This window comes from Epinephelus lanceolatus, chromosome 23 (assembly GCF_041903045.1).
Source record: "Epinephelus lanceolatus isolate andai-2023 chromosome 23, ASM4190304v1, whole genome shotgun sequence".
Classification (NCBI taxonomy): domain Eukaryota; kingdom Metazoa; phylum Chordata; class Actinopteri; order Perciformes; family Serranidae; genus Epinephelus; species Epinephelus lanceolatus.
Genome location: NC_135756.1, coordinates 35,974,715 through 35,998,154, shown reverse-complemented (window position 1 = coordinate 35,998,154; position 23,440 = coordinate 35,974,715). Strand labels below are relative to the sequence as shown.

General features: G+C 40.5%; 1 protein-coding gene across 17 annotated transcripts in view; it reads left to right on the top strand.

Moving 5' to 3' along the window:
• Positions 1-23,440, top strand: part of LOC117245778 (pleckstrin homology domain-containing family A member 5-like) — a 623,723-nt gene that overhangs the window by 354,474 nt on the left and 245,809 nt on the right. For 14 of the 17 annotated variants that reach the window (XR_013490410.1, XR_013490411.1, XR_013490412.1 and 11 more), the window contains one exon: positions 16,384-16,437. The exons of the other annotated variants lie outside the window; for them this stretch is intronic. Coding sequence is in view for 9 of the 14 variants with exons in the window: in XM_078165311.1 (XP_078021437.1) it covers positions 16,384-16,437 (54 nt within the window). In the remaining 5 variants the exon portion in view is untranslated. The remainder of the gene's footprint in view (positions 1-16,383; positions 16,438-23,440) is intronic. 17 annotated transcript variants of the gene reach the window in all.

The window sequence follows — 23,440 nt, the reverse complement described above, 5'->3', positions numbered from 1 at the left end:
GTGCTACAACTTCACAACTTTCATCAAACTGTAGCCTTAAACCTATCTCCTCCCACAATTTTTGCTCAATTGACACCAAACTTGCTACAGAGCATCTTCAGACTGTCCTACAAAAACTATGTTTCTCAGATTTTTTGATTTATCAAAAATTGAGCCTACAGTGCATCAAAATGTTTGACTGTAAACGGTACTGTAAACATAAACATGCAAATTCTTGCTAAATAAATCTTCAATGTTCATGAAAAAATGACAAAATTCTAGAGTCATGGTGGATGATGTGTGGCAAATTTCAGAATTTATCTCAAAAACTGAATTTTTGACAGCATTTTGAATTTTGCTCTAATGTGAACAATTGGAGTCAATGTAAAAATGGCAATTTTAAACATCAGTTTTTCACTTATGGAGCAAATCAATCATTGTTACAAACAAATTACCAACATCCCCATGCTGTCTAGATGCAATATGTGTATTTTCAGATTTTTGTTTCGATAACTGAATTTTTTACAGTGGTTTGAAATCTGCTTTTCCATGCATGGACGGCTGCTGAACCTGCACGTTTGTGAAGCTACACATGAATTGTCACTGACTAATTAGCTCAGTGAGATAGAAACTGATCCTTAGTCTCAGAGGTTGTGAGTTCAAGACATTATGTAAATTGTGCCTTCTTGCAATCATGTGAAACATGTATGATAACCATCTTTAATCAGCAGACAAATGGCATTTACAGTATTTGGGTGTCTGCAAAATAAAAACCCTGTTTTAAAGTACAATACATGTGTTCATTGAGCATACAGTCCAGCTTCTTTAGCAAAAGAGCATCTGATGTGGCTTAAACCATGGTGGTGGTGATGGTGGTGGTGGTGTGAAGGGATGACTGCATGGTCATGTTAAAACCCAGACTGTTCCATGGCTATCCTTTTTTAATGTAGTAATCAGAGGCAGGGGCGATTCTAGGATCAGAGGTTTAGGGGTGCTGAGCACCCAGAGAGCTGCCCGGCCAGGCAAGATAAATTTTACTGTTTTGTACATTTTAACTCAATTTCATTCCCACATTTGTGAAAGGAAAGCACGACACTTTTTGGGAAAGTCTGTGACTAAACCATCAAATCTGATAACGGTTATTTAAATGCTGAGCCACAGCAAAAGAGGAATGGATTGGAATCATAAAAGAAACATACCGTAACCCTAATTTCTGGGGGAGGATAACTCATTTTGATACAGCAGCTCCTCAACATACACATAAACAGTATGTATGTTTCTAAAGTAAACCAGCCCCCTATAGTGAGTACCAAAAATACCAAAAATGGACCTTGGACTTATTTTTTGGACTTATGTGAAATGCAATGCACAACATGTAACATTAACACATTAACAGTAATTGACTTTTTCAATGTTTGTCTCTGCCTTTTTCCCTCTTGTCTGTATTATATAATACAAATACATAAATAAAAATGCACTTCAAAAAAGAAAAGTGCTTGAAATCTACAAAATAATAATAATAAATACACACAATAGGAGTTATAATGTTAATGTGCATCCAGTCAGTTAGCTAGTCAGTAGCACCATGGCTTTAATATTAACACATGCACATGACACAACAGCTAGCTTCTCTCATTCCAATTCAGAGGACAGTGGTACTGACCACCTGTAAGGTTTCCTAGCTAGAAAAAACATCAGCTAACTCCTACCTAACAACATAAACAGTGACCTACGATTAAATGCAGCAAAAATGAGGACTGGTAATGATAATAATGTGTTAGTATTGAGTGGTAGAAGTTAAGAAATGTGCCACATATCCTGGTTTAAGCCAGGTACTTACACCACTACTGCATATCGCCCACTCTGGAAGGCAGCGCATTGCTCTGTGCAGATAGAGCGCACAGAGGGAAAGGTGGGAGGGATGGGGTGGATCAAACCATTTTTGAGGTGGGGGGGCAGTGCTGCTGTATTTTTGTTGTTAAAATATTATGTTGCGACCAAGTATTGTATGATTTTGACACTTTTCTAGCTTGTTAAAAAGGGACATACAGTAAAAAAAATAAAATAAAAAAAATCTCTCAAATTTTAGGGGTGCTGGGATTCAATTTAGGGGTGCTTCAGCACCCCCAAAAATGGGCTAGAAACGCCTATGATCAGAGGTAGTGTTTTGAGTGTCCATGCATCTGTGAGGACATAAACAGAGCATCAGTGGGTAGATGCTTATCACAGCCCATGGTCTATACAGTTATCCTTAGCTCCTGTTGGGTTCTCATGACAGATAGAATCAGTTTACAGACCTGCTTTTCAGCCCATCCTCCCTCTTAAGGCTTTGTTGTCTGAGCTTCCTGGAGGCAGTGGTTGAATGGAAAGCTAAGGATTATGGTTGTGTTATATGCAAAATAAAATTAGGATAGTCATTCGAGTTTGCCATATCCATTCTTCGGCTGTACACAGCTCGTGGCTCTGTGTCTTTTTCTGTTTGTAACCCTCTCTCTTCTTTTTACTGTCTGTCTGACTGGCTGATTGAATTTAAGTTTTAACATGCAAAATATTTTAATGCATCTTTTGATGATTCAAAAAAATATCCTTTCGAAATGCCAAAAAAATCAACATTGAAACATGTTCTCCAAATTACACAACAAAACATGTCATCTTTAATTGCCGTCCAAAATGACCCATGAGAGCAGAACACCATGGTTTGTCAGGGCCTTTTCAACACTGTCGCAAATAACTACTACGAAGTTATTTAAATAAGCATTTTCCAATCTGCCAAAGCTATGGTTAAAAGAATCAGAATCCATTTTATTGTCAAGTAGGTTTTTCACATACAAGGAATGCGCTTTGGGGTACTTGTGAATAACATTGAAAGAAAATGAACAAAATTAAACAATAAATGCAAGTATTGGAAATTAGTACCAGCCACTAGCCAGATGGTCATAAAATATGCAAGTGGCTGCTTGATTTTCTTCTCTTACCAGCCAAAATAACAGTGGTAATCTATTGAGTGGCTGATAACTTTTTGAATTCACCAGCCACAGTGGCAGGTGGCCAAAAAAGTGAATTTCCAACACTGATTGTGAAAAGCAAAATAAATAAATAAAGAAAAGATGAAAAGTACAATTAAAATATGAAAAATATAGTAAAATCTATGTACAGTCTGTCTGAATAGAAATGTAACAGCTGTGCAATTTCTAAAAGTGATACAATTGCTGTTAATTTACAGCCAGTCTCCAACAATAAAATACTGTGTTTGTGTAAAACGGTTTGGTTAGCAATGTACTGTGGGCTGCCCCACTTGAAGCAACAGGATGGAGGCCCTAAACAGTATGCTGCTGTTTTAAATGACAAGATACTGCAGTATTTTTTGGAAACGAGGTGCTGCATGGAGATTTTGGAGCGCTGTCAGAAGTTTGATAAAATGTTCTACTTGTAATCTAACATTAGGCTAGTGCTTTTTGTTTCACAGTTCACAGTTTTCTTTTAGAAAAATAGATAACTTGACATCAACTCCTGAAAGGAAACTATCATTTGGAAAGCATTTTTTCCAGAGACGGACGCACAATTTGGGGAACATGTGCTACACAACAGCAAGTCCTGCTTCACTGTCTGTCTTAATCAGTGAGACAGAGATTTGAATAGCTCGAACAATTAGCCTATATTTATGGGCGTTTTAATTTAATTTAATTTGGTAACGTTAATATAGTGGTCTACATCTGAGGAACATTTGATATTGGAATTTTTTACTTCCTAATATTGGCATCAGCCCAAAATATCAAGTATGGATGAGGCTCTAATCTCAGGTGTTGTCAGGTTTGGTAAGGATTAGGGGAAGTCTTTTACAAGCCGAATTCAAGACTTTTACTTTATTGCCATAGTTCAAAGCAGACACCAGTAGGCTATTTTTGCTTCTCAAAATCTCATGGGCTCTTTCCTCTGGGTCGTCCTGCAGGACAGTAGCAGTATTCATGTTGGCACTGCACTTTTAGTAAAACGTATTTTATTTTAATCTCTTCTAAGTTTTCATCGCTCATTACGCATCATATTCATAGAAATGCTTATTTCAAGCAGTTGTCTGCAGCCCACAGAATAATAAAATTCTAATGTTCAATGCATTCTTTAGCAATCTTTAAACTGCTAAATGAAGTTATTGTATTATCAATTGTGCCTGATTTAAAGTAACACCCTAAACAGAACGTTACTGTAAATCCAAATAATTACAGAAATATGCTGCGTTTAATTTTTACAGTTATAGTCTGTTAAAATGTTTAACAGTAAAGATGCTGTAAAACTATGGTATATTCCAGGCATCTGTGCTGCCAGCATCTTACTGTACATTGTAGAAATAGAGAAAAACTACAGTACACTCTTAACCCAAATTAGTTGACTTTACTCGCAAATCGCGTGGAAACCCGTTCCCTTATACCACTTTAGTTTTTATATTAGCTAAAACGAAATAAGTCAAGTTGTATTAACATAGAATCTTAAGTTTTTACACAAGCTAAAACTAAATACGTCAAGTTGTAACAACATAGAACCTTTAGTTTTTACACAAGCTAAAACTAAATAAGTCAAGTTGTATTAACATAGAACCTTTAGTTTTTACACAAGCTAAAACTAAATACGTCAAGTTGTATCAACATAGAACCCATAGTTTTTACACAAGCTAAAACTAAGTAAGTCAAGTTGTATTAACATAGAACCTTTAGATTTTACACAAGCTAAAACTAAATAAGTCAAGTTTTATTAACATAGAATCTTTAGTTTTTACACAAGCTAAAACTAAATAAGTCAAGTTGTATTAACATAGAATCTTTAGTTTTTACACAAGCTGAAACTAAAGACGTCATGTTGTGTTTACATATAACCTTAATTTTATGCAGTAGGCTTGATAAGTACATATTAGTACACTGTAAGCCCAGATTTTGTTTCTAATTAAACTTCTGAGTAATCATTGCTAATTTTTTCATGTTTTGTAAAAACATACTGTCATTACTAAACAACATTAGTTGTACTATTTAGCTGAAAGATTCATTACACTAATCATGTTAAGCAGAGATAACTTGATATGTTAACTTTGTGTAAGAAAGGGGAGGGGCTAATTCAAAATTCTGCCTGGTCACATGATGAGGCCAGCTGCTTCTAACAGCGGCTGCAGACTGTGAAGCAGCAAGAGGAATGGTTAGTATGTAAAATAACTATTGTAGTTATCTTTGTGGGGAATTTTAATACCCAAAAGAGCGGTCTGTTAACAATAAGTCAGCTAAATGCTAAAGTAAACTTAAGATAAGTTTACTTTAGTTTAAGTTTATTTCTTGAGATGAATGAACACTATGTGCCATGAACTTGCAAAGTTGGCTCAAACAGTAGACAGAAAAAAAGACAGAAAAAAAATGCATCAGCAAGTTATCTCTAAGTTTACTTTAGCATTTAGCTGACTTATTGTTACCAGGCCACGCTCTTTTGGGTATTAAAATTCCCCACAAAGATAACTACAATAGTTCTTTCACATACTAACCATTCCTCTTGCTGCTTCACGGTCTGCCGCCGCTGTGCTGGTTTCACCATGGACACACCGATTAGAAGCAGCTGGCCTCGTCACGCGACCAGGCAGAATTTTGGACTAGCCCCTCCCCTTTCTTACTTAAAAGTTAACATACCAAGTTATCTCTGCTTAACATGATTAGTGTAATGAATCTTTCAGCTAAATAGTACAAACTACTAATGTTGTTTAGTAATGATGGTATGTTTTTACAAAACATGAAAGAATTAGTAATGATTACTCGGAAGTTTAATTAGAAACAAAATCTGGGTTTACAGTGTAACAGGTTGTAAAGTCATTCCACAGTATGGATACTGTAAAATCACATTATATTGCTGCCGTCTGTGCTGTCAGCTCTTTACTGTTATTTTACTGTGAAATTAGTTAAAGTGTAGTTATGTGAAGAAGTGTGCAAAATGGTTTTTTTTCAAGGGATTTCCCAACGTTCAGTATATGAAGTATGAAGAGAATGTGTGCAATCTACAGAGATAATAGTCCATGAGAGGAAAGGTCCTGCACCTTGTTTTTGTGGTGTGAGGTTTTAGGTCAGATGGACTGCAGCCTCCTGCCAGAGGAGAGTGTTTTAAAGAGTTTGTGTCTAAGGTGGGAGGTGTCAGGCTGCAGTCTTTCCTGCTTGTCTGAGGGTCCTGGAGGTGTGCAGGTCCTGGACATGCAATCACTCTCTCCACAGAGCAGATGATACGCTGCAGTCTGGCCTTGCCCTTGGCAGTGGCAGCAGTGTACCAGATGGTGATGGAGGAGTTGAGGATGGACTCAATAGTGATAAAGATTTTGTGCAATGGTACAAAAATGCAGCTATTTACAGAAATGTTGTTGGTACAGTTAGAGAAAGATTCGGGAGTTTTGCATAGGTTTGAATAACTACCTTGTTAAAGAGTAATTTGACACCCCATGAAAATCTTGTTTATGCTGAACTCCAGTGGTTTAAAGTCTTTCCCTGTTGCAGTGATTTAGTGCATTGATCTCTAAGGTTTGTTATCATGGTTAGAAGAACTAACTATTGTAATCAGTTAATCTGATATTTATTTTGTGATTAATTATTTGATCTAGAAAATGCAAGTAGTGATATAATGCCCAAAGACAGACATTACCAGCAAGGTTTACAGTGTTACAGACTGTTTGCTGTCATGGTTACTTTTATTGGCATCACATTTGAGGTTCTGTAACATGGCAAGATTGTGGTGTAAGTGATGGTTTAGGAATACATTTAAGAACCTGGTCTGAAGCAATGTGAATTTAGTTTTCACAGTCTGACCAATCAGGACCATATCAATCAGGTCCACTCTTGATTGTCATAGCCATGATGACTCTAACAGCTGTATTGTAGCTTTTGCCTATGGATTTTTAAGGAATCGTTGTGTCGCCGTGGGTAAATGTCAGGCAGCAGGGATGGGACCTAAATGCAGAATTCATGAATAACCAATGTCATGGCTTGCATGGCGTCTGAAGAGCAGCAGGGCAGGAAACCATGGATGGCTTGGAGGCAAGACAGATGTGCAGCCAAAGACCTCCAGCATATGGCCTAGGGGCAGGACAGAGATGGTGCGGGAGACCTCAGGAAGGTGACAAAGAGGCCAGGCAGATAGGTGGAGCCACTCTGAGGGTCAGCCCAGACGTCTGCAACATAGACGGAGGCCAGACATTGGCATGGGAGTAATTTTCCAAGTGGGCTGATTGGGAAAAATCTATATTTTTTCCCACAAACCTTTTTCCTAACCTTAACCAGGAAGTCCCTCTCTGGCTGAAAGTGCTCTTGCCAAACTTCTCTCAACAGCTTGCAGCCAATTGCCTTGGTTCAGACCTTTGAATGCATCCACTCCACTGAGTTTGCATTAAATGATCATAGTCTGGCATCGTGACATGAAACAGCAGGTTCTTGGTTAAAGTAAAAGAGAACCGCGTGTTCTCCCCTGCGGAAGGACAAACAATTAACCAATCAGCGCAATGGGCAGGACCAATGCCACTTGTCAGGCTGTTGTCAAGTGTTACCAAACAGTGCGCCAGGATCAATGAGGATCAATGGTAAGCCCTTTAGACAACACAAGCAATGCTATCAAGGCTGTCCTAAGTTTACATGTCCTCTCAATAGTACCTGACATTGTAGTTTGTTTTACTTTGCTCCACTCCACTCTTAAAAACCTGGCAAAACAGGTGTGTAGGCATGACTATGCATCTGGGTCTGCTCCATTTCAGGGCGCCAGTGCACCACTCAACATGTAACTACTTGACTTGTTTGTGGTGGATGGGCCATGTGGTCTGTGGTGATGTAAACACCACTCCTGCTGCTGAAATGTAGCAGGTGAGCTGACGTATTTGCCAGCTCCGATATCTGTCAAGCCACCGCTTGACAGATATCGTAGACAGACTCTGCCTACTTGGCGCTCTATAGGCATACACAGACATGGTAATGGTGCTGACCTACAGTGGACTTAAAATGATGTTGAATATATTGGTGTCTAGTGATTAATCCCCCTCCCCCATGGAAATCGGTTAGAGTGGACACAATGTCATACTGAAAATGGAAGCTGTCAATTCTGTCTGATATCAGGCAAGGGAGCCAGTGGTGTTGGGAGCCATGGTGACTATGCCTTCTTCTGGGGACTCTATGGTACTACCTGAACATTTCTAGACAAGCATCTTTTAGAGCTGACTGCTTAACATCCAGTAAAGGCTCATGGGGCCCAGGGAATAGTGAACCGAGATAGGAGGTGGACCAGCCCACAAATGTATAAAGAGAACTCAATACAGCATTGGAGACAGGGCCCTGTTCATTCAATTAAAGTTGCTCAGTGGCACATGAAGCCAAAAAAGTTCAGCTGCTGCATATAACAACAAATTTTCACTCTGACCTCATCACATATCAACGTTTGGTCATGGATTTTCCATGTAGAAATATGACATGCAAGCTACCCTGGGTGCGTTGGTTGTTGATGTTCTGGGACACCATGTAAACTTCTGAATGTTATATGCATTGTCTGTTTTTTAAAAATACACTTCCGTTTTCAGAGGAAATGTACCGTTTGCATACAGTCGCTTTCAAAATGAATGCGCTACATTGGTACAACACTGTGAATTGACTTTTTTTTCCTTCAGCTATAACGGCATGTGGTCACGTTTAGCCAACAAAAGCACGTGGTTGGATTTAGGAAAAAAGAAAAGGGTTTGGTTTTACAATCTTCAAGAAGCGAACACAGGCCTCCTGGGTGAAAGATGATGGTTTTTGGACCCATTCACCACCCCTTCCTCCCACCTGCCCTCTTTGGACTTCTGCCCCCTTAATGTTTGTTGTTGTCCTGCAGTGTTTCCCCCTGACGCCACTGGGCGCCATTTAACATTAACGGTGACTAGCCGCATATCATGCCGATGTAAAAGGACACCTTTTTCGTTGGTGTCTGATGTGGGAAGTCACTGACCAAGTGCTGGTATTTGAAAACTTCAGAGTGAGACTGGGCTGCATTTGAAATTAACAGGATGATTGGAACTGCTGCTGCACTGTGTGGCCCATAGAGCAGAGGCACTAGAAACTTCCACTGGCAGAGCTGGCTACTTAGGGTTTAGTGCTCCACTAACTTGAATGGGGATGAAATGTTTCAATCATGTGGCCCTTCTAGACTTAACAAATGTTATCAGATGAAATGGAACAAGTTCTGACAGTAAAATTAGTCATTTCATGGGGGTTGTGATGCTCAAAAAATGTACCCACTGATTTACAGACGTCTTCTTCACAATGTAACTCTAAAAAGATTGGCTTAAAAGCCTGGCAGGCTTCCTGTGTGACTGCGCAGGTGGACTCAGGGCAGACAGGTGGATTTGTGAAGACTCAAGGCTAGCAGGCTAGAGGTTAGCAAGCCCAAGGCTGGCTGACTGGGATGCAGGGAAGGCTAGAATGAGGTTATAGTTCTCTGAAAATTCAGGTAGCAATTTGCAAGAGTTTGGAAGAAACTAGCCATTGTGTCATTGACAAAGCTATTTCTGTCTTTTGAGTAAGACACTGAATAGCATAAATCACCCCATTAAGTTTCTCCATAGAAAATGTTTAATCTGCTGAGTCCATTATTGGCTGTATCATTCTGTCACAATGGGTAAGTGCAAGGCAAACAGAGCAGGACACAAATGCAGAGGATGCAGACAGATTGTTACTATTCAAAGATTAATTGCCTACAGGCAGGTGCGGGCAGACAGCTCCAGGTACAGGGTAAGGTTCTTTCAGCTTCAGGTGGCTTGACCGCTGCAGTATAATAAGATAAGGAAAGTAGGAGCAGGTGAGCAGACAGGTGGGGGAGACCTTGTGACTGGAATTGGAGAGAAAGGGGTTATAACTGGGAGGAGGGATTTATTGAATGTGGAAGTAAAGTGAGTGGGACAGGAGAAAAAGTCAGAGGGCATCTGATGGAGAGAAAGAGAATAGAAAAAATGGGTTTACAACTTGGACTTTTTTGATGACTGCTGAGATCATGTAAAAAGGTGACATCATTCAAAGCTCTTAATACTAAAAAGTTGTAGTGAACTAATCCATCTATTTAGGTATATCTGAATTCAATGTAATGATAAATGAACTATAAAAGAAAAGAGGGAAAAAGTGCCTGCCTAGGTGAATCAGATGCCCATCCAAGACATATGCCCAGGTGACAGGTCTGTTTACAAGCTGTCTGATTGCTCATGTGTCTTGCACATTTTGCTCTGTTGGTTTATAAAATGTTAACATAATCAATAAAAATGCTTCAGCTGCCCAAGTAATTACACATTGAAATGGTCCTTAAATGTATGCTGGCTGTCCTTTCTCTGTCAGGCAAATAGTTCCATATTTCCGTTCTGGCTCCTGTTCTGGATTCAGCTGCACACAAGCTGAACTGTTTGACACTGCTGACAAGTTACTGACTATCAGACTCCAAATCCTTCTTGCTTTTAGGAGTTTGAAGTGTGATTGTGTGAGTGACTCACTGAGGGTCAGCTAGTCTTGAATGCCACTGCTGAGCATCATAATCTCTTTGTCCGCTCATCCATCTTAAAGGGCCAGTGTGTAAAATGGGTTGAAAACAGTGACATCAGTGGTCAAATTCTAGATTGCAGGGCTCACTCGCTCACCCCTCCCGTCGGGTAAATGACGGTGGCCTCGTAGGGACAAAAAGCCTTGCGCACAAGTTTTTCAGGAGTAGGTCTATCTAGTGACGAGGTGAATATTTATTTAGAAATCTAAACCATGTTACGATATTGTAATGAATCCCTCACGAGCAGGAGACCAGAGGAGCGTTCGGGAAAAAGGCCAGTTTATTTGAGCACTCCAAAAACTCCAGTAACACTCCAGGGTGTAAAAGACTCCGTCCCAAACTCTGACTCTTCTGACGTAACAGACACCCTGTCTATCAAATCCATCTTTCTCTCTGTCTCTTTGTCTCTTCTGTCTCTATCTTTGTAGCTTTGTATGGTCAATGTATGCTACAGACTCACAAACTGAAACAGAAACCTGTTAAAATGTTTTCCCTCCCTCACTCTCTGCTGTCAGAATGACTGACTGCTGGATGCTCTCTACCCATCGTATCATCGTATCATACTTTCTGCTTCCCAGGAGACAAAGTAGAAAACAACAAAAAAGTCAGGATGATGGGGCTGAAATGAAATTTAAGACCAGAGCTTCTGACAAAGACAAACAAAATGTAGCAATTACACACACCAACTTCAAAAGAGTAGTCAGGATGGTATTTCAGTCTGCTCACACACACACACACACACACACACACATTTACACATACTGTTTTACTGCTAACAAGTTCAGAGCTGCACGCTCTGTGGCAGCACCTCTCTTTCTCTTTCACACACTCACTCCCCATCCCTTTCACACTCACCCCATTCATCTCCCATCCCAATTATCTCCTCTGTCACACTGCTCTCATAAAGGAGTGCTGAGGTTTCTGTGTGTGTGTGTGTGTGTGTGTGTGTGTGTGTGTGTGTGTTTGTGTAAGTTATGTAAATGAGGTGTGCACGGCCTATATTTTTAAACTTGTTGAGCAGAAAGGAGGTGAGAAAGTCAGGTGTTTAAGTGTGGTGATACTGCTAATGAGAGTTTCACCTTGTTCCGCCCCAACTGGCATGAAGATGACAGGTGAAAGCTAAATATCTTTGTTTGAACATGCCGGCATGATGATTGTAATCAGAACTACAGACACACCAAGCTCGTAGCTGCAGAGTATATCACAGCCAGTGACACAGAATTACTGACAGAATTAGTCAACAAACTGAAGATTTTGCTGTGTTTAGAGCCTTACCAGATGCTCAGTGATTGGTAAAACAGTAATGTAAAGTTTGTCAGGGTGGGGCTAAGTAAACTCTGGGTCATTCTTTGAGTGAAAATGTTGGCCTGATGGTAGCACCAGACAAAAGGTCATGAGGTCACCAAAATCTTCAGGGACTACCCCCTGGGCACCATAAATATCCATGTCAAGCAAATTGTATTACTTTCTAACACATTCCCACTCCAACCTCGTCACATATCAATGTTTGGTCGGTGACTTTCCAGGTCGAAATATGACTTGCAAGGTACCCTGGGTGCTTTGGATGTTGACATTTTTGGACACCGTGTCAACTTCAGCCTGTTCCGTGAATTATCTGTTTTCAGAATACAGTTCTGCTTTCAAAGGGAATATACAGTTTGCATATAGTGTCTTTCAAAATAAATGCACTACATCAGTTCAAAACTGCAAATTGATGTTTTGTTCTTTCAGCAACACACGTGGTTATGTTTAGCCAACATACACACAGTTGGGTTTAGGCAACAAAAGCACGTGGTTGGGTTTAGGAAAGAAGAACAGGGTTTGGCTTTACAATTTTATGGAACGCAAATATTGGCCTCCCAGGGGTGGTTGTTGGACCCATCCACCAACCCTCAAGCCTGCCCTACTCAGACTTCTGCCACCATAACTTTTCGGTATTGTCCCACCACGTTTCCCCCTGACACGCCAGGCATTATTAAAAGAATAATGGTGACCAGCTATTCCTGCTGCTCACTTCAAAAGCACCACAATGGACAGGGAACACCGCTTCCCAATATGCAACAGGTGAATACAGTAAATATCAATATATAACGTGTGTTTTCTGTTGAGAACATACAAATGTAGTAAGATAGCAAATACCCCCTGGGAAAATACCCATACTCATCAACCTGGTCTCACTCCGCAGCTGTCAAAAACTGGCACTTGGTCAGTGACTTCCGGCATCAGACATTGTTGAAAAAAGTCATCGTTTTACGTCAGCATGATACATGGCTGGTCACCATCAATGTGTAATGGTGCTTGGCAGCATCAGGGAAAATGTGGAAACAGTGTTATTTAATGGGGTGAAGGAGGCTGAAAGTCCAAGTAGGGTGGGTGGGAGAGGTGGTGAATGGGTCCAGCAACCACCAACTTTCATCCAGGAGGCTGGTGTTGACTTCCTCGTTGATTGTAAAGCCAACCCTATTCTTTTCATTTCCTATGGAAACAGAAGTGTATTTTGAAAACAGACAATGCATGTAACAGTTAAGTTGACACGGTGTCCAAGAACATTAACAACCAACACACCCAAGGTACCTTTCATGTCATATCTCGACTTGGAAAGTCCATGACCAAATGTCGATGTGTGACGAGGTCAGGGTGAGAATGTGCTGGGTTACATCTCTAGACTGATCTCCAGCGGAGGTTTTTGGTTTGTTTCCAAGATCTAACAGAGGTGCATCTTCCAATGTTACACAATGGGGACACGATAGTTGGACGCTCATATGCTGTTTGGTACATGGTGTCGATTTTGCCACAGCTCATGCCATGCATCGTAACATAGACCCAATTAATCAATGATGAAGTTTGTAGCTAACTACTTTTATTGTAAATTTTAATTGATTTAATCAGCCTAATACAAAGACGTCTTAGTAGCACAAAAGCCTCAAGCCTCTTCACTTCTTCTCGCTTTATAAATGAGCACAGTCTTAAGTCTAGTCTTAAATGTGGAGATGGTGTCTGCCTCCTGGACCAAAACAGGAAGATGATTCCACAGAAGAGGCGCTTGATAGCTGAAGGCGCTGAGCGCAGTGTTCTGGTGGGATAATATGGCTCTATGAGCTCTCTAATGTATGATGGAGCCTGACCATTTCGAGCTTTGTAAGTTAGGAGTAGGATTTTAAATTAAATTCTGGATTTTACAGGGAGCCAGTGCAGAGAAGCTAAATCAGGAGAAATATGATCTTGTTTCTTAGTTCCTGTCAGTATATGTGCTGTTGCGTTCTGGATTAGCTGGAGAGTTTTCAAAGACTTATTAGAGCTACCTGATAATAGGGAATTACAGTAATCCAGCCTAGAGGTAACAGAAGCGTGGACCAATTTTTCTGCATCTTTTTGGAAAAGGATATGTTTTAATTTTTGCAATGTTACGCAGATGAAAAAACGCAGTCCGTGAGGTTTGTTTTAAATGGGTTAAAAGACAAATCTTGATCAAATATTACTCCGAGGTTTCTTACGGTAGTGCTAGAGGCCAGAGCAATGCAATCCAGAAAAACGATATCATCAGATAAAGAGTTCCTGAGTTGTTTGGGGCCAAGAACAACAACTTCAGTTTTGTCTGAATTTGGAACTCATCCAGGATTTTATGTCTTTAAGGCATTTTTGAAGTTTAGTTAATTGATCCATTTCTTCTGGCTTTATCGATAAATACAATTGTGTATCATCCACATAACAATGGAAATTTACAGAGTGATTTCTAATGATGTTACCTAAGGGAAGCATATATAAAGTGAACAGAACTGGTCCAAGCACAAACCTTGTAGAACTCCAGTATGTAAAGATGATTCATCATGAACTGAAATTGATCAGATAAATAAGATTTAAACCAGCTTAGTGCAGAACCTTTAAGGCCAATTAAATGTTCCAGTCTCTGAAGTAGAATTTGATGGTCAATTGTGTCAAATGCAGCACTAAGGTCTAATAAAACAAGTACAGAGACGAGTCCTTTGTCTGAGGCACTCAGAAGATCATTTGTAATTTTTACTAGTGCTGTCTCAGTGCTATGATGCACTCTAAATCCTGACTGAAATTCCTCAAATAAATTATTATCATGGAGAAAGTCACACAGCTGGCCTGTGACTACTTTTCGAGGATTTTTGAAAGAAAGGGAAGATTAGATATTGGTCTATAGTTGGCAAACACCTCTGGATCCAGGGTGGTGTATGTGTTAACTAAAGGTAAGACTTCCTTAAGTAGCCTAGTTGGGATGGGGTCTAAGAAACACGTTGATGACTTGGATGAAGAAATCATTGAGGTCAACTGTTGAAGAGAAATCAGGGAGAAGCAACCTAAATATATATCAGGTCTTACAGCTGTGTTTGAGGGCAGAGAGGTACTGTCTGAGGACAACAGGTCATGAAATTTGCCTCTAATAGTTAGAATTTTGTCATTAAAAATGCTCATAAAATCATTGCTGCTAAAGGCTAAAGGAATACAAGGCTCAATAGAGCTGTGATTGTGAAATATAGTGTCCACTGGCCGATCTGCTCCCACAAATGGGCTTTTTGTCTTTGTTGTGACAGTAACCTAGCTAAAGAAGCGACAGTGACATTACCAGCACCTGTATTTAACTGTAACCTCACAGTTTATGTACATTTTATTACTGTGATTTAGCAGTATGCTCCTGTAGAATTACTATGTAACTGTAAAGAAAAACAAAAGATCTATATAGAGAAGTTTAAACCCTGCTTACTTTCTCACTTTCCCCAAAAGCAGCCAATCATGTATAAACAGGGTGTTACCATTTGATGAAACATCAGTTTCTGTACATTTATGAGCATTACTTTGTTTGTATTGTGTCTCCATGCCCCTCCTGGCTCAGCTGTCAATCACATACACTGGTTTGTCCAAGCAGAAGCCTAGCCTTGTGTCTCTGAAGTTCTTTTATTTTCAGTTCTTTCCCTATCACAAATTTGATTTCTCCTTCGGCACTGCCTGAAGATATTTAATGGGAGTCAGTGCCCTACAGCTCTCCGGCTATTCAAATGTCACTCACTACAGAGAAGTTTCAATTAAGAGATTCCTAAAACCCGCATCCAGAAAGTTTTCTTTTTGTCCCCTGGGGGAAGTTTTCCTCCTCTCATCTCATTAGAATGTGCCATATGCCTGCAGGTTTTGCTTTTATTAATGACCCTCTCCTTTCTCCCCTTCTTCTGTTTTGTGATATATTTAACTCACTAATATCTTGTTCTGTTCATCTCCCTGATGTTTTTTTAATAGCCTGCTGCTCTCCCCATCCTCACAAGTTAAGAAGGCGTTTTCAAAGATACATCAAGCTCATCTGGCTCAGCTCTCACCCTTTCTGACACTTTGTCTTTTTCTTTCTCTCTTCCTGCTTCCTCCATCTGTCTCCTCACTTCATTATTAACAGTTTCAGCTGGATATCTTCAGCTGTCTGATTGTACAAACAACAGAAAGATAAGAGGTTAAGAAAACTATAGGAACTGATAACAGATGAGTGAAAAATCTGAATGAATGGAAGAATAGTATGGCTTTGAATTAATAATCAGATCGCCTGGAAGGAGGCGCCAGTGAAGTAAAGTTTAGATGAACAAAGAGATTTGGATTTGACCACAAAACCTTCCTGATTTCACCTGGACGCGATGTTTCATTTGCACAACAAAAAGATATTTTAGTCGACCTACCTCAAAAGTGACAGCTACATACATTCACTCATTGTTTTATGTTTGCCCTTTTCTATTCTTACTGTTATGATTTCTGTCATATTTTATTTCATGTTGCTGACTGAATTTAATTTCAGTTTTCAAAGTCACAATTTTGTTTTTGTCATTCTCTCTCCCTCCCTTGTTCTGTTTCTAGTGTGACTTGTGGGAAGCTTGTCCACCCTGACAAGCCCATAGAGGCTCTCAGCAGGTAATAATCCCCCACATCACCGGAAGAGCTGCTTTGACTTCAGCTTCTTTACCAGCCTCCAAGCTTTGAATACAAGTTTTCTATTGTCAGTGACTCAAACTGGAAGTTGTTGCATGCAGACTGTGTTAGCATTGGGTAAGTTCAACAAACAGTTCCACATCTGAGAAAGTGCACTTGTCATCTTGACCACTCAGATATAAAGAGGAGAGACAAACATGAAAGATGTTTTAGAAAGAATAGGGAGGATATTTATCACCCTTCAGTTAACCACTGGTGGTTTTGTTGTCAGCCACTTGAAAGGTTTTTTTTTTGTTTTTTTTTTTGTTTTTTTGTTTTTAATACAAACAGCTCTACAAAATTCTAAATTATTTAACATATAACACTGATCAAAGTCAAATCAAAATTTTTGTAGAACACATTAAAAAAGCCCCTGCACTAGACCAAAGTGCTTAATAGGCACAAAATACCAAAACAAATGAATACAGAAGCAATCAACAATAAGAACAGAGGGAAAAGGGGGCGGCAGTAGCTCAGCAGGGGGTGGCAGTAGCTCAGTCCATAGGGACTTGGGTTGGGAACCAGAGGGTTGTCTGTTCAAGTCCCCGTCCGGACCAAAATATGGAGCATGGACTGGTAGCTGGAGAGGTGCCAGTTCACCTCCTGGGCACTGCTGAGGAGGCCCTGAGCAAGGCACCGAACCCCCCAACTGCTCAGAGCGCATGGGCATGGGCAGCCCCCTCACTCTGACATCTCTCCACTTAGTGCATGTATAGGTCCAGTTTGTGCATGTGTGTGTTCGGACCTGTGTGTAATTGACAACAGAGTGTAAAATTGAATTTCCCCTCGGGGATTAATAAAGTATATAAAATTAAATTAAATTAAATAAAAAAAGAGGAAACAAGCAGCAATGAATGGGCCCATGCACCTAGGAGCATTTCGAGGATATTTACGGGACGCTGGTCAATGCAGCTGTGCATTTTCGTGAGATGGACACTGGGAATTAAATGGTATTTCAGTCAGGACCACTTTAGTCAAAGAAAACTTGCAGTATTATATTTGGCAGTATGGCTCTGTTCTGATGCCTCTCTGCCTTTCTTAGGACCTATGCAGAAAGCCTAAGGTGGAGAGAACACACCTCTCTGCCCTTCCATACCTACATGGAAAGCCTAAGGCAGGAAGAGCAGCAGCAAAGACATCCCAGGAACAGAACAGAGCAAGCATCAATGACAAACAGAAATGACAGTGATAAGTCAGACACAACATGAAAAGGAGGAGCTGGGGTGGAGGTGGGTTGCAAAGCAGCTTGCAGAGGGAGCAGCAACAGTAGGCAGGCCAAAGTAGTTTAAATACGGTGCCCTGGATGAGATTTGCCAATTGGTTGCATCGAAAGGAATCATGTGATCTATCAGCTGGCTCCGTTCCATCAATCAGCTGATCCAAAAATGGCCACCGCTCTGACCATCCTGCTAGGTTGATTGGAATGGGACTCTCATTGTATTTCTGTGGATACTACTAACTCCTCATGCCAGAAACCTTTCCTCTTATAAAACAAAATCACAATTTTTGAAAACACTTAAGCTAGAGCTAATAACTATCATTTCTTTGTGGCTTGTCCAAGTTTAGTTTCAGATGTGGTCAAAATGCAGTATTGTAGGAAAAGCACCCAGTGCAACTGCAGTTCTCACTAACAGTAACTTTGCAATGGGTGTTCAGTGGCTTCAGGGTGGAGGTAAGCCCATACCAGTCATATCAAAGAAATGCATAGAGTGCTTTCCATTCTGCTAATTATGCTTCCTCCTGTTCTCACTTCTCCATCCTCCCATTAATTGATGGAGGTCTAATGTCATTTAGGAAATTCCAACCCCTAAATGAGTCTAGGAGGAGATGAGGAGAAAGAAGGCTCCACAGAGGATTCTGGCCAGATTGTTTGTGATTGCTCAGCTGATCTGACTGAGAAGTAAACAGCTGTTGTAGAAACCGCTTAACTGAAATGTTAATGATTTTTCATGATTGTAAACTAACAACCAACCTGTGGAAACAGGAGTGACAGCTTAAATTATAGATTTTACTTATAATCAGCCATGAAAAAAATGATTTGATTTTTGTTTTGTTTAGATTCAATTTTAGTTTAGTTTGAACCATTAATAAATCATGATAAAGTTGCAACTTTGTCTTCTTTTTATTAAGTCAAAATGCTTCTATTGTCTTCCGTTACAATTGCTTCTTGACTCATTAAGCAAAAATGAACAGTTACAGTCCTATACAGCTGTGCTTTTTATTAGTAGTCCTAATAGCAACCTAGACTTGACAAACTTATGTTAGACTTTATTCAGGCACTTTTATATTTTTTGTTTGTTTGTTTTTTTGTTATTTTGCCACCTTGCTGCTGTTTTACTTCAGTAGCCTAACTAACATATTTTAATTGTCTCCCTTCACATCCCCGCTGGGAGTAGCGAAGGTGCAAGGAAGAGATGCACTTGAGGAAAGCAAGGAGCCACATCAGCCAAATGTGAAGCACCCATACCTATGTGTGTTTTCAAAAAAGATTTTTATACCTCTGCACTGGTGATAACCATGGCCAGAGGCATTATGTGTTCAGATTGTCAATACGTACGTACATCCCATTCTCGTGAATGCGAATCTCAAGAAAACCTTGAGGGAAATTCTTCAAATTTGGCACAAAGGTCCACTTGGACTCAACGATGAAGTCATTCGATTTTAGTGATCAAAGGTCAAGGTCACTGTGACCTTGCATCCATCTCATTCTCGTGAATACAATATCTTAAGAACGCTTTGAGGGATTGTTGTTTGTTTATTTTTTTAATTTGACAAGAATGTCCACTTGGACTTAACAATAAACTGATTGGGTTTTGGTGGTCCATCGCTAATGAAATGAAGGCATATGGCATCCATATACTTGGAATTGCCAAAGCCAGGTGGAAGGAAGCAGGACAAACATGGCTCTCATCAGGAGAATCAATCATATACTCCGGGCGCACGGGAGATAATGCTGCCCACTCAGATGGGGTGGCAATCATGCTATCAAATGAAGCCCAGAAAACCCTCTTAAGATGGGAACCAGTGAGCCCAAGGATCATTATGGCCAAATTCAAGACCTCACATAAGCGCATCATTGTTAACATCATCCAGTGCTACGCCCCTACCAATGAAGCAGAGGAGGAGGCAAAAGAAGATTTCTACCAAAAGCTAGAGGAAACCATGAGAAAATGTAAAGAGAAGGATCTCACCATTTTAATGGGGGATGTGAATGCAAAGGTTGGCAGCAATAACACCGGCTTTGAACAAGTGATGGGAAAGCATGGCCTTGGAGAGATGAATGAGAATGGAGAACTCTTTGCCAACCACTGCGCTAATAACAATTTTGTCATTGGTGGAACCCTCTTCCCCCACAAACCATGCCACCGGGTTACTTGGGTATCTCCTGACATGAAGACAGAAAACCAAATAGATCATTTCTGCATCTCCAAGAGATTCAGGAGAAGCCTTCAAGATGTTCAGGTGAAGATGGGTGCTGACGCAGCCACGGACCACCATCTATTGGTAGCTAACTTAAAACTTAAGTTGAAAAAACATCACAACAGCACCTCAATAGGCTACAATGTGTCACTACTCACCATCAAAGATAAACAAGCAGACTTCCAAATAGAACTTAGAAACCGCTTCATAGTACTACAAGAAATGGAAGAGGAACCCAGAACAATAGAAAACCACTGGCAGCAAGTAAAGGAGGCATTTACAGGGGCCTGTGAAGCATCAGTCGGGCTCAAGAAGAGAAAACACCAGGAGTGGCTCTCACCTGACACCCTGATCAGAATAGAAGAAAGGAAGAAACTTAAGGATGTATTAAACAATAGCAAAACAAGAGCAGCTAAGAAAACAGTTGGGGAAGCATATATTAGAGCAGACAGGGATGTAAAAAGGAGTGCTAGGAGAGAGAAGAGGAATTTTGTAGCTAAGCTTACAGCAGAAGCGGAGGAAGCTGCAAGGCAGAACAACATCAAAGCTCTCTACGGCAACATCCGACTCCTGACCAAAAAATACCAGAAAGGGAACCACCCAGTTAAAGATAAGGGAGGAAGGACATTGTATACACAAGAAGAACAAATGAAGAGGTGGGTCGAGCACTTCTCGTACCTACTGAACCAACCATCTCTGGCAGTAAGGGCAAATATGCAACCTGCAGAAGTCCCCCTGTCAGTTGACTGCAGACGGCCAACCGAAGCAGAGATTAAAAAAGCCATCAGGCTCTCCAAGAACAACAAGGCACCAGGTCCAGATAATGTACTGGCAGAAGCTCTTAAAGCAGATGTTGAAACATCCTCGCAAATGCTATATGACCTGTTTGGTAGGATCTGGAAGGAAGAAAACGTGCCTGGGGAATGGAAGGAAGGCCATCTGGTAAAAATACCCATGAAAGGCAACCTAAGCCTCTGCGGCAACTACAGGGGTATAATGCTTCTATCCGTACCAGGCAAAATCCTAAACCAGGTAATCTTGCAACACCTCAAGGCAGCAGTGGATGCAGAGCTTAGAGACAACCAAGCTGGATTCAGGCAAAATAGATCATGTGCCGACCAAATAGCAACCCTGCGAATCATCCTTGAGCAGTCACAAGAGTTTAAGTCACCACTTTACACAGTATTTCTGGGCTTTGAGAAAGCATTCGACAGTCTGGATAGAGAAGTGCTCTGGCAACTGATGAAACACTACGGCATACCAGAGAAGTTCATCACCATCATCAAGAACATCTATTCTGGAATGCAGTGTAGAATCATACATGAAGGCCAGCTGACAGAGGCATTTCACATCACAACAGGAGTTAGACAAGGCTGCCTACTTTCTCCATTATTATTCCTCTTAGTGGTCGACTGGATCATGCGGCAAGCCACTGACAACAGGTGCAATGGGATCCAGTGGACCCTGTTTACACAACTGGACGACCTAGACTTCGCAGATGATATTGCATTACTGTCCCAAAACCACCAACAAATGCAAGAGAAACTGAGAGAGGTAGAACAGAAGGCAGCTGAGACAGGTCTCCACATTAGCACACAGGAGACCAAAGTGCTCAAGGCCAATACAAAGACGCTGGCCAGCTTGATGGTTAACCACCAACCACTAGAGGAAGTCAACTCCTTCATTTACCTATAATGAAGTGAGGTATCGAGTGATGGCAGATCAGAGGGGGATGTAAAGAGGAGAATAGGCAAGGCAAGAGCTGCATTTGGCATGATGGGGGCCATATGGAGAGCACGTAATATCACACTCAAGACCAAAATACGGCTATTCAACTCAAGCATAAAAACCGTACTCCTCTACGGATCTGAGACATGGAAAACAACAAAGAACCTCCTGAACAAGCTAAAAGTCTTCACCAACCACTGCCTCAGAGGTATTCTTAACATCAGATGGCCTGATAAAATAAAGAACGAAGAGCTGTGGGGAAGAGTAAAGCAGCCTGCGACAGAAGCGGAAATAAAGAAACGAAAATGGGGATGGATTGGGCACACTTTGCGTAAACCGAAGAACTCCATCACATGCCAAGCCCTGCAGTGGAACCCACAGGGTAAACATGGTAGAGGGAGACCAAGAAACACCTGGAGGAGGAGTGTCACAGCCGAGATGGAAAAAGCTGGATACAGATGGCAAGATCTGGAGAAGCTGGCACAGAACAGGACGAGGTGGAGAAATATTGTCAGTGGCCTATGCTCCTTCTTGGAGTAACAGGCCTAAGTAAGTAAGTAAGTTTGGTGGTCAAGGTCAGTGTGATCTTGCATCTGTCTCATTGTCGTAAGCCCAATATCTCAAGAAGGCCTTGAAGGAAATTTATACAAATTTGACAATAATGTCCACTTATTATTCAATTTTAACGATCAAAGGACGAGGCCACTGTGTGACCTTGCAATCATCTCATTCTCGTGAATGTGGTATCTCAAGAACACCTTGAGGGAACTTCCTCAGATTTGGTAAGAATGTCCACTTGGACAGGAATTTAATCAAATTTGACACAATTGTCCAAAAATAAATAGATTAGACTTCGGTGGTCAAAGGCCACTGTGACCTGACAAAATGTGTTTGTCAAGTCATTCATACTGTTTATTAGATGAAGTGATGAAATTTTATATCCAAAAGGTCAAAGGTCAACTTCACTGTGACATCAAAACGTTCTGCGAAAACACTTTTCTGGCCATTATTCAACGTCAGAAGAAGGGGAAACATTTGGTAAGATACTGAATTCATGACACTAACCTTGAAACTGTGCTGATTGTATAGATCTTCTGTGCTGCAGTCACATTCTGTTGTAGCTACTTGACAGTGGTATTTCCTCTTATATAATGTTGATGTGAGTAGCTGATAATTATGATGGGACCCACTCAGAAACTATGGAATATTCTTAGCCTGGTCAAAGAGCATGGATACCAAGAGGCAAAGCTCCGTTGAATTTTTTCCAACAGCCACTAGGGGCGCTACCACCATTTTGGACTGTTGAGCTTGGACTGTTGCGCCCAGACAATATGCAACATGTCAAGGAGAGAGGAGAAAAAGAGTAAAAGAAAACAGTGTAGTGCAATTAACTGCAACAACTATCAGTGGAACACCCCGCACCTGACCTTCCACCGTTTCCTGAAGGATCCCGACAGAGGTGTACATTTTAAAGTGTTTTAATATCAATTTAATATGCCAGTTTTCGTGGGAAGCTATATGTATATATGTATATATAGGCCTATATATGGCCTCTTGGACCATTTATATCAGAACTGATTACTGCTTTAGCATTAAAATATATCATATTAAAATAGTTTATATATTATTATTATTATTACTGTCCCCTTACTGTACAAACTGTAAATAAATCTTTATTCCTGACTATGTGACGTCGCCATTAATGTGTTTCTAGTTAAAATACTGATTTTTTTTTTATTATTTATTTATTTTTTTGGTAAATTGGCTTATGGGGTGATTTTGAAGGAGTAATTAAGTT